Below are 12,547 nucleotides of genomic sequence, written 5' to 3' on the forward strand. Positions count from 1 at the left end.
TGCTTTCATGATGCAGCGTCTAATGATGTTTACTTACGGTACAGTGAACACTGGATGCTTTAGAGTGTTGACTTTGATGACCATCTACAATATGCTCTTCTGTTTATCAGCCAATGTAATGATCTTCACTGATGTCCTTACATCATCCTGTGTGGCAGAGTCTTGCAATCATATTTCTTCACAAATTATATCAAGCAAATCAAAATAAAATTCAACATGCATAAGCAATAAATATCAACACTGTTTGGGTGCAGGTTGTATACTGTAGTATCTGTAACAAAATACTTTGAATGTGACTATTATAACAGGGCTGCACACTACCCCATTTCTTCTACTGGTCCAACCTGTCTGTCGAACCAGTAGATACCCTTTTTATTCATTTTATACAGGTAAATTCCTGAAAAAGTTACTGGTCCGACAGTGATTTTTACTGGTCAGGGACCTTCAGACCAGTGCCAGTGTGCAGCATTGCTTATAATCAGAAGCATTTGAACCCCCCCCCCCCGCTTATAAAATTGACATGAACATTGCGACTCCAAACAAGGATCTACATGTGTACATCATTTTGTGCATCAACTCTATTACATTTTACATACAGACAGTGGATAGTTTGTCAGGAGTGGTATTCCAGACAGAAAACAGGAAATACGCACAGTATAATGATGGCATATATGTTGGTGCAATACGATCACCTCGTTTCCGCAGGATGTAGAGGAAAAAAAGAATCCTCCCATAGAAGCTATGGAGTTCACAATACAGTGAAACAATGAAAGTACTGGTACAGCATACCAAATTAGAGCAATCACTCCAGATGTAAATGGCTATCTAGTAGACAGTTCACTGTCGCAGTGTATGGACACTTCAATTATGCAGCCTGTTCAGATGAAAGCCTAATAAAGTTCTTTGGCATTTATTTTCTGATTTTAGTACGTCTATTATCAATTCTCCACACTCTTGGCTTTCATATGGACTGGATGGGTATAGAATTTGTCTTACTTGATTTCAAAAGCCTGCCATAGATGGGGTAATATTTATGCCCATTACTTTTGCAAAGATTGGTCTAAGAATTTTAATGCAGAAGAGCACTACAACATCAGGGATTTATCAAGCACTTGTTCATCGAATACTTTATGAAAACCAAAAAGGTTTTACAATTTGAATGCACTTTCAGACTTTGAAATTTTGCAGAGACAGCAATTTAAGCAATGAAACTTTGGATTTTTTTTCAGAGAAAGTTGAATCTATCCTTTAATCTTTTTTTTTGAATACATTTGTCAGTTTGCTCAGCTTAGACATTAGCATCTTTGTAAGGGTAATGTGGTGGAGGTCAAAATTTCCTGGATCATCAAGGTAAGAGTTCCTTACCTGGTTGCTATAACTTTTGGTGACTAACAGGCGCAAGATTACGAGACATACCTCAACACGGTGTGAAAAATCTACCTCAGAAAATATATACATTTTGATTGACAAGGTGATTATAGCTCAGGGACCTTTTTTTCATTTTACTAACAAAAAGGAGAACATTTACCAGGTAATCTCAACAACTCACTAGTTCCAAAGACCATTCTTCTGGATTTCCAGTAATGATGTACATTTGTAGTCCATAATTGATGTTGTGGGAAATCTCCGTGCAGTATAAAGGAGCTTAATCTATGCCCTGTTTCACAGACTATGATGATTTGCACTGGCCTCCAATGCACTGGATTGTCCATGTGGCTGGGAGAGTTGTGGCGTTCTACGCAACAAACAGTCACTGACCCCACTACCAGACACATGATACTGTTGAGACATTGCAGTAGGGTGGTAGATGACCGGTGGCTAAAACACCTAGTGGGCATCACCTGACGATGTTTCCGGAGAGGTGAGGCCGGTCAGCCTCATTTCTGTTTCTTGGCGAAGAAGCTGGAAATACTCTTCATCCCTTTGGTGTTGACCTTGCTGAGGGCACGCTGACCAGCGGTCATCTTTCCCGGCTGCAAGGTGGAAGACATGTGGGCGTGTCCATTCATTCAATATTGAAATAGGAGAGACACTGGACATGCCATATGTTTTGCTGCAGGTTTATGATTGCTTATTTTGCAAGTTGATTGATATTGACAAAATCAAAAACACAGCAGTTAATCAATATTGCCAATCTAACCACTCATGGCATTGCAATGAAAGTTGCGCCTCACAACAAACTACATGCATGAAATACATGGTGTATGAAGGGCATGTTACACAGAATAAGGTACTGAAATGTAATTTAGTGGACTACTGTATTTGAATATGACTAAAACATTCTGAACATATTCCAGCTACCACTGTTCCTCTGGATGTTCTTTTAAAGCATATTCCAACTACTGCTGTACCTCTGCATGTTCTTTTTCCTTCAATCTGAAAAAGTGGTGGTTCCGGTAAACATAAATGCTATGAAATAGCTAGGAAATACAGGTGCACTTGAATATACTGTATACAGTCAAACCTGTCTATAGCAGCCACAAAAGGGAGACCAAAAAGGTGGCCTTTATAGACAGGTGGCCTGCTCAGAGTGTGGTCTACAATGTGAAGGAGGTTGTGCTGTTATCACAATTATTACTCAAGACAGAGTGTGACATTAGTGGTGGCCTGGGGCATCTAGAAATTGATGTAGGGCCACCAAATTTCCAAAAGGGTTACTTTTTGGTGGCACGATGGGGCAACTGAGGTCCAAATGAACTGTTATATTTCATTTCAGTTTGGGCCTATACATTTCTTTTTTGGGCCACCAAACTTTCAAATTCATAGATGTTAGTGGCCTAAATGGGCCATGAGAGAGAGAAAAAAATTAAGTGTCAAGCCCTGCCTAAGATACACTGCAATACACATAAATTTAATAGGGAAGTTATTTTTTGTGTGCTTTTTTTTAATTACATGAGATATTCAATTTCAGTTGAGTGGCAGTGAAGTAATGATCATCAACACTCTGAAAGCCACAGCTTTGGTGGCTATCTTTCACTACTGTATACAAATAGTGCATGGCCATGAGTGCAAAATCTTGTTCCATTGTACTTTAATTTGATGTCAAGAGATGTGGTCCACACAGATTCCTGAATGTAGCACAGAAATAGCAACCATTTTCTGTGAAAGGTGAATGAGTAGCGCAGTCACAGTCAGTCTAGTCGTACAATGTATGTACGTGTGTGAGTCAATGGAAATTGGTGCTGTACGATACTAATATTTACTAAAAACAATATACAGAGGGAGCGTGCAATGGAATTTCTGAGCGAATGTCATGAGATGTGCAATTGACTAACCGGATAGCTACATTCTTTTTAGGTGTTGTATAACAGTAGCTGTGTGTGGAAACAACAAACAAGCTTGCAAAAAATTTCACTGTCTCACCTTCTTCTCCTGTTTGACATCATCTGTTTTAAATGACATAGAATAGTCTTCTTCGGGTTCAGACTTCCCGGAGGAGAGTCTGGCTTTCTGTGGACAGAGGTAGAGAAAGTTAACATGTATCTCAATGAAATTTCTTTGCAAACTGGTTATATAAATCACTGTAATTCATACTGCAAAAATTCACAAGATGAGAAATTATAATATGCAAAGCCAAAAAGTCTTTTTTAACCCATTCACAAGACAATTTACTTTTGCATTCATCAGTGTGAAGCAGAAAATGTCTGTTCTTTATCTCCATTAAATGTTTGTGCATAAGAATATGAATGAGCAAGAAAAAACAAAAAAACAAAAACAAAATAAATGTGTTCAGGGTATTTCAACTTATGCAATTCCAGACAGAGGAAAACAAAGTTTTAACATCCATCAGTATGTTGGCGAGAGTGACGGAGGGGCAATTTACCTTTAATGGAGGTTCATCTCCATTTTCTACAGGCGTGGTTGTTTTTGTCGTCATCTTTGCTGAAATTTCCTTGATTCTGCATATGAGAAACAAAAGTTGCTTCTTTGTTATCTTCAATAAAACACCCAAACATAGCTCCTTCGTAACATAGAAACATGTGTTAAATGATTATTCAAGGTGAGTATTTCTAATAGAAGAATGGTGCCAGACACATTCAAATTTAGTTACAAGAGAATCCCTTAGACTACCTATTAACCCCTTGAGGACGGGCTATATCTGGCTATAACACGCATTTCCCATAGACACCTGCCCGAGTATACTTGGGACTCGTCTTCAACAGGTTAATCCCTATTTTACTATATTACTTGTTTTTTGAGTGATATAATTTCTGACATTAATTGTTACAATATTATCAAATTGAATTCAGAAACGCAATCATCAAATTCACCAAAGCACAATATCTCTATCATCATATCAGTTTTGTACAGTGTCAATATCATACAACTTGTACCTTGTGTAGTTGTGTAAAGCCATATATACAATATATTTCTCATAGAAATATAATGGAATAAATAAAATAAACTGAAAAAAAGACGATGGCAATCACCATTTTCAGGCCTCACTGACAGTTGGTACAATTCATTAAACATTCATAATAATTATAAAAGGCCAATGTCGTATGGAATCATACATCATTGACCACAGGCTTCATACATTGGCATCATCAACAATAAAATCAAATCAGATCAAATCAAATTGATGTCAAAGCCTCTGGTTATTCAAAATCATGGGATCCATCTTTACTTACCCCAAGAGTTCAAACATCTGTTTGCCGAGTTCCGGGCTGAGGTAGTCGGAGACCAAACCAGCGGCGTACCTCTTGTAGTCTTCTGTTGACGCCACAGCAATGTGAGCAAATGTTTGTGAGTACATGAAGAATGCATTCGCATTATTTGTCAGCAGAGGAAAGCATTCATAATGAGCACGCATTGTAAGTTGTGGATTGCATAAAAGTTGAAACAGACAGACAGACAGACACAGAGACACACACACACAAACAAACACACACTGTCTGAAATCATATGATGAGTTAAAGTCCTTGAATATGCACAGTGAGAATTTTTAACTTGGTTACTCTCACACAATCTTCTGGAGCAATATCAGATGAAATGTAAATCATTCATTGATCAATTGAACAATTTTGTTCAAACAGCACAATGTGCCTCATTGATACAGTTTGAGACTTATCAATAGATTTGCTGTGGAATCTTTTATAAAGTGCATGAGTTGGACTCTCACACTCTTGGACATGCCTATTTTAAGTCCTTTCTAATAAGGCAAAGGATTAAAAAAAAACAACCAACGAACACAGTCACTCATTATTCATAATTTGTATTTCCTATGAACATGGAAATAATTACTGTTTGCAAGGTTTTTACATATTTTGCATTACATTTAACAGATAGACCTTAGCTGTTAAAAAAAAAAAGATTTTGGATGATGTTATTTTATTTATTGAGTGATTCACATTTTCTAAGCTATGTCTTTTAAAAATGGATCACTCTTTTCCATCATCATACGATGCGGTCACAAAGCAAAATATCACGAAGTCTTTGTGAAGTTTTCTTGTCCGTTCACACTGGCAGCTAAACTTCTTGATCTTTATCTTTTCAAAGTTTTAGTCACTGGTGCATGTACACAAGTAAGAAGAAAGAGCGTGCCATCTGACAGCTAGCAATTGCAACATAACAATGCACACACATACATCACAATGACTGCGCACACTTGGGAGGCACTGCCCGCAAACAGATGGTGGACTGGTCACGTGACTAACTTCACAAAGTTTCAATTCCTAGCATTCACACTGCACAAAGATCAAGAAGATTGGCAGGGGCCCTGGAAATTTCCCTAGTTTAAAGGCGCATAGTCCCAGTGGGTGCGGGGGCGCTGTTGATGATACTGCCGATCATTGCTAGCATTAATACGAAGACTGCCGGAGTTGAGCTGTCATCAAGAGTAAAGCGCGTAGGTGTTGCTAGGTAACTTTGCCTTCGTTGTCTTCTCTGCGCATCACGTAGTCTGTAGTAATGTCAGGGTGCGTGCATATGTGCTTCTTAGTATGACATCACAAAAGAAGTTTGCCAAAGCTGTCATCCCCCTCAGTCGAAACATGAGCCGAACTGTGATCGGACCACTGACTACAGTGGATCGGACTTCTTCGGACTCGGGGAAGTGGGCCAAAGCGTAAGCGCTAAAGAGGAGTCGATAGTGTAGGTCTCTATAGGACTCTTGCGCCGTGCGTCCACGTACGCATTCGACTAAACCACCGGGACCATGTGCCTTTAAGTGGGAAGTTTCGCAAGAAGTTTCACAAGATGTTTCGTGGGAAGTTGCAGTCACACTTGGCAAAACTTCGAGATCTTAAAGATTGCTATCTTAAACTTCGCAATCTTTTGTCAGTGTGACCGTGGCTGTATTTACTTTTCTCTTAACCCTGCAAAGTACATGTATACATTGTTTTTCCCACCATTCAATTCATTTGTACATATGTATTTTGTAATCCACATTATGATGCACTTTGTACGAGACATACTTCTCACAAAATGTCGAAATAATATGACTTGTGAAATGTATGCTTTGTATTAGGTTTAACCTTTTGTTGGATGGAAATAAAGCTATATTTGAATTGAATTGAATTGAATTATTAAAGTTATAAATTATCTTGTCCTGGATCTCTCAGGATCTCTAATAGCTATTCATTATGAGAGAAGGAAAGAGAGAAAGAGGGAAAAGAGAGAGAGAAAAAAGAATATTGATTTCAAACAACATCATGGCATTTCATAACATACCATCAGTGGCTCCTTGGTCCTTGGTGCTCCTGACAAACGTCATTGACTGTGCCCCGCTGCCAACGTGGATGTCCGTTCCCTCCAGGCAGGCCGCCGTGTGCTCGACTTTCGCTCTCAGCCAATCCAAGGTCTTCGTCTCGTCGTAGCGGTACGCCCTCATGTCACCGCTTCCTGCCGATGAGAAGCACAGAGTCTCGTAATGGTTGCAATACTGTTTAAGCTGTTATTTTCGCGAATTTCACAAATCACAGTTGGACCATGAATTTAACAACACCCGAAAATGTCGCCACGTGCTAAGATAATACTGCGCTTATGAAGGCCTCTGTGTCGATCGACAAAAAACAACACCTTACGAAAATGTCTGTGACCTCTTCATTCGCGAAAATATCTGTATGCAAAAATAACAGCGTATCAGTTGACGAATGGGTGGAAAACAAGAACTCAATACAAAATGGTGACAATCTTCACATATGGTGGGCCTTTCCTGGCAAACATTTCGGATGTATTTTATCAACAAATGACAATCAGGTATGGAAATATCAAGCATAACACTCTACATGTTTTGGTTTTCTACACACATACTATTTTCTGATCAAACACACACACAGAATAATGTTAATTATCTCTACTTTCAGCATGACGTTTGTTTGTTTTTTATTCCTTTTTCATAATCACGTTTTGCTTCATCAATGTTTTCATTGTTTTACAACGTGATCTATACTTTGGTATATGATTTGCTCATATTCACATGTTGTCTGTTAAGAATGATAAAGGCATTCAGTTGCCACTAAAGCCATAGTGTATCCGAGGCACCTTTAACACCCTTTTACCAGACAATGTATTTGCACATCTTATACATTGAATCAAAATTAAAGACTGAATGAAATTAAATGTATGGACCTATGGTTTAATGATAAGAAATGGAAAACAGAATGTCTGTCAATGTAACTCATCTCCTTAACTATGCATTCCAACTTTCACTTGATACAGACAAACCTTGATCTTAAGCTTCACAGATAAGTCAAACTGCTTGAAGTTAATATAATTAAGCGACCAAATACTGGATATCTATAGTACAATTCTGACAGATAAGATCTGACTGTCATCTGTTACCAGCATTCTAGACCAAAATATATGACATCATGTTAGACGAATACTGTTTTCAAAGCAGAGACACAATCTAACTATATACTATTAACTATATGATAATGGAAATTCAGTTGTTTTTATTCTTAATGAAAATCTTACAACTTTCTGTCTTAGTAACAAGCAATTAATTGACTAAGCCCTTGACACAAAACTGATGACTTAGACTGACCTTTGACCTCTGAGATGTTATCCACAGCAGATATACCAGTGCACTGGAGCAGTCTGATGCATTGTGGGTAGTCTTCATCGTGGACAATCTGATCGAGGGTCATGAACTTGTTACGCTGAAAAAACAAACAAACAAACAAAAGAGCAAGATATCTGAATGACTAAATTACATGAACTATGAACCTTTGGAGGAAAGATATCATTGAACATTTTTTTTTTCTCCTGCCTTTATAGTGTTGTTCTTTTCAAGTGCTACACTGGAAGTCTCGGAAGAATAAATCTCTGAAAGTTGTAATGCCTTTTCTTTACGGTTGCATGCAAGTAATTTGAAATAACATGCTTTCAGGATATTATTTTTTTTTTTCAGCATGATAATTTGACACAATGAATATATTTGCAAACAAATCAATGCTGAACACAGCTAATGCAATTTGACGTACTGTCCTTTATCAAACAAAGAGAAAGAAATAAGTGAATTAAACTGTAAAAAAAAATGTAAAAAAATGTAGGCCAACAATGCAATAGTGACTTTAATTGGAAGTTTCTATCCCCCATTTTTTCTGTCTGTATTTTGGAATACTCACCTCTTGACTGGACTTTTGAAGGTATGGGAGGAGTAAGAAGACTGGGTCCACCGGGGTCACCACTTCTAAAGACCCATCTATTGGGGGGGGGGGGGGGGGGGGGGGGAAACAAATAGTGGAAATATACAAAAGAATTATATTTCAATCTGGACCTACATGTATGAGCTGATCAAGCTCTGAATCGAATGTATTTGTGAAAATGACACATTATTACAGATTTGTGCCATTATCTAAGACTCTAGAACAGGGACACCAGATAAAATGAAAGAGAATGCCTGAAATACATACATAAAGCTACATTGTACACAGAAGGGCCTAAACTTATGACACTTACCAGGGCCCAAATTCAGGCATTTGTCTAAAAACTGGCATCCCTGCTAGAAGAATGAGTCACTCCCACAAATATCATTCAAAAAAACATTAGATGCATTGGCATATTAGTGTGCTGGTGAATTGATCTTTCATAGCAAGGTATATCCCACAACATGGGCAAGGAATATTTTGCGCTCTTTTATCCCTCATTTGTCCTTCAATTATTCTGCATCACAAGCTTAATATGATGCATAATCAAATGGGTTTAATTCAACCCATTCAAAGATAAATTCCTTTCAGTTTCATTTCCTACAGTGTCTTTGTGTCATACAGAAGGCTGATGAAAGAACACTAGAACAACACAAATACAACCCAAAAACTTCGAAGAAGGAGGCCATGTAAGCAAAAGGAAAAGATCTGGGATCTTTGGCTAACAAGGTACACTGACTACCGATAGGTGATCTTTACCTTCCTGGACAGTATCATTGATGAACCATGATCCACATGGTCTTTTAAATTGCATCACCTCATGGACACTGCTACCATCACTGCTGAAGAAGAACATGGCACCTTTGTCTGGATGTGGGGGAATAAAAGGAATACAAATCCATTTTGATATTCACCTTGGTAGAGCAAGCTACACACAAAGAAGGTATTTGATGAATTATACTGATATCATATATCAAAAAGAGCATTCACACAAAAATATCTTGTTACAACTAATGATAGTGACCTTCTTTCCTTTACACATCATCCGAATGATTGAAGTACAATTGTATGTGTCTAATTATGCAAAATCTAGCACTTGAAAAGAGAAATGATGAAAGCCTGTAATTGCACCTTATTGCATGCATACTCATTTCACTATTGTGCACTGTGATGTTGATATCGTTTTACTTATTTTCTGTAAAATTTACACACTTAAACAAATTAAATTGAAAAATTGGAAAAATCCTTAAACAGAGAAATATATAAAACTTGGATGAAAGGGAATTATGTAAAGTCCAAGAGGAAAATCAATCATGTAAACAATACGATACATCGAAAAGATGGGCAAATAACAATTAACTGTAAGCTGATTGCAGAAAAACACCTACAGTAGGAAACTTCACTGTTTGCTAGCATTAATGCAAATGATGTACTCTGTAAGAGGTACATAGTAAAGATGAATGGGCAATTTAAGGGCTTAGGCTATAATAACAAGCCAGCGCATGATACTTCAGCTTCACATAATTTCAATTCTTATGTGTATGTCTGGAAAGCCAAAAATATGATCACAAGGCAGGTTACATTATATGCAAGGCACACCATGCCAGGCAATCCTTCACTCTGTGACACCTTGAGCTATATGAAACCAAGTATTGTTAATATCAATTAATACATCTGGGAAGCAAGATATGGTAAGGTTACCACATCCCTGAAGCTGTAGATAGTCTCAAGATTTATATGACTACATAGTGACTCTGTTGCATTAGGATATCTCAGTTACTCACCTGTCTTAGGGTGTCTCAGTTTCACAAATGCAGGGTCTGGGCATCCATCCACAGCACATTCTAATGAAGTGTCTGATTGCACACAAAAGGGAGTTATTTACATTAATAAATGTCAAATTACATAAAAGGATACAATACAGTGTACAACAAATGTACAAAACTCACAAGAGGGCATTACTTGCATTTCTAAATGTCTGATTACATAAGAGGATATAAAAAAAAAAATGTACAAAACTCACTAAGAGAGCTCAGACTCAGAGTCACTTCTCTTTTTCTTTTTCTTTTTAGCAATGGGACAGGTCACTTAAATTCATATTCATAATCATATTGACTTGGCTGGTAAACACAGGTAGAAGCTCTAGTCGTAGTCAAAGATGGGATGGTTGGTGGCATGCTGAGGTTCAGGTGGGCCCAAACCTGTTATTAGACCGAGTGTAATTTCATGTTAAAACTATTCATAAACAAACTCTCCCTTTCAACAACATAATTAATACATATATTGGATATAATTTGGATGGTGTCATTATTCTAGTGGGCACCATGCATTAAACAATGTCAAAATCATGAAATGAAATGCATTAATATCCAATTCTTACACTTACAATGCAGTGTAGCTTGTTTCCTCTAAATTTCTACCATTAATTCATTACAACTCAATTGTTTGATAATGCTCATTATAAAATGGGTTAAAAATGTAGCCAATCAGAAGTGCTGAAATGAGTCACGTGTTAGCTCTTGATTTTCTTACTAACATGCACGGCTGTGCAAAAAGTCCGCAACGAAAAGTCATAACAGCAAGGCGTGTTATCCTATGGCAGATGACTTCTGCGCGAGCGGAGCGAACCCAAAACCATTCAATGTACATGTAATCTCTTTGATACGTATGTAATACTGTACGTGTGTGCGCGCAGCACCACTGGACATGGTGTGATCGTCTGTAAAGCCGATTGAAGAGTGGCCCAGTAGTAGTGAAATATGAAGTCTCATTATCTGATAGACTGATATTATACTACAGTAAAGATAGTTCTTCAACCCTGGCATTTTATAAACCAAATAATGTACAGGTTTAAGTGTAACACACTCACACCCGTGCATTATTTGTATACAAATGAGTGGATGTGCCACTGCCAGTGCAGTATGCGTCGATTAACAACTCATTCGAGTCTCGTAGATCATCGAAAACTTGCGTTCTTTTTCTGCAATGACATTGTAAAACTAGTGGAATGAATTAGAAATAGAATATGAAATTCCTAAGATAAAAAAGTTTAATTTAAATTTTTCAAAATTATGTTTTTGAGTAACTAGTTAACAGTTAACAGTTAGCAGTAGTAGCCTTGGCTTGAGAATGACAATTGCATTGATGACTCGAGTCATTCAATGTAGGTCTAACATTTTACGCATAGTTTTGCTCGCTATTTCACAGTGTTATGGAAAATTGACTTGGGTTTCTCTTGTTTACATCACACTGCAATGCATAGTGCTTTGCTACCAGTTTTCTAGTAGGACTCCGGGAGATGTTAGCATTTATTAACCATATTGCTGGCATTGCCATTAGTTACCAACACCAAAGTAAAGGTATGGGACAACCGGTAACTCGACCCTTAACTTTTTGACATTTTGACATCGACTTACCTGGAGCAATAATCACCCATTGGTTTCTGTCTTTCTTCGTGGATACAAGCTTTTTGCGCTTTTTGGAATCCTTAGGCATACTGTCAAGAAACCTGTCTGGACACCTCAAAATACAGGAGTGGAACAGAGTTGCTGATTGTCAATGTTATTTCCAATCTGTGACGTGCGTTGTTGTGCCCTGTTGTATTTGGGATTTCTATTTATCGCGAGCGCGCGCTTCGCGGGGAAAAATTGGAATCCTTTCCCACGCACGACGTTCCAGTCGCGGGAGATCACAACCTAATCCCCACAAATTCGGACGTGATAAAGATACCCGGTTACATACGAAGAATTTCGGTACACTTTCGATTGCCTTGATAGGGACTTGCAGTTGTTGTTAATGCAATAAATATAAGAGATAATTTGATGAACTGCTCTTTCAAGTAAGATCAACAGACAAGTCATGTAAATAGAGGCATTTCTCTTTCTAACAAAGTTCACTATTGAGAGATAACAAAATAAGAGAAGGGAATTATATGGAATTAGGTTATTACGTTA

General features: G+C 37.7%; 1 protein-coding gene across 1 annotated transcript; it reads right to left on the reverse strand.

The window, feature by feature from the left end:
• Positions 1-1,877: 1,877 nt before the first annotated feature.
• Positions 1,878-12,160, reverse strand: LOC139732069 (ribonuclease H2 subunit B-like). Its single transcript, XM_071642945.1, has 10 exons — positions 12,011-12,160; positions 10,379-10,450; positions 9,354-9,461; positions 8,574-8,650; positions 7,991-8,105; positions 6,673-6,843; positions 4,632-4,713; positions 3,824-3,899; positions 3,364-3,450; positions 1,878-1,973 (listed from the first exon to the last, which is right to left on the reverse strand). The coding sequence occupies exons 1-10, from the start codon at positions 12,087-12,089 to the stop codon at positions 1,878-1,880; spliced, it is 963 nt and encodes a 320-aa protein (XP_071499046.1). The 5' UTR covers positions 12,090-12,160.
• Positions 12,161-12,547: the final 387 nt, after the last annotated feature.

This window comes from Diadema antillarum, unplaced genomic scaffold, assembly GCF_040938485.1.
Source record: "Diadema antillarum isolate AM-2024a unplaced genomic scaffold, OU_Dant_1.0 seq00000398_RagTag, whole genome shotgun sequence".
NCBI classification, from domain to species: Eukaryota; Metazoa; Echinodermata; class Echinoidea; order Diadematoida; family Diadematidae; genus Diadema; species Diadema antillarum.

What these genes read in the sequence shown, in the direction of transcription:
- LOC139732069 (XM_071642945.1), bottom strand. Translation starts at nt 12,089, where the DNA reads ATGCCTAAGGATTCCAAAAAGCGCAAAAAGCTTGTATCCACGAAGAAA. An exon ending in ACTGAGACACCCTAAGACAG is followed by an intron (nt 9,462 to 10,378) that starts GTGAGTAACTGA and finishes CCCCACATCCAG; the next exon opens with ACAAAGGTGCCATGTTCTTC. An exon ending in ATGTCAAACAGGAGAAGAAG is followed by an intron (nt 1,974 to 3,363) that starts GTGAGACAGTGA and finishes TCCACCTTGCAG; the next exon opens with CCGGGAAAGATGACCGCTGG.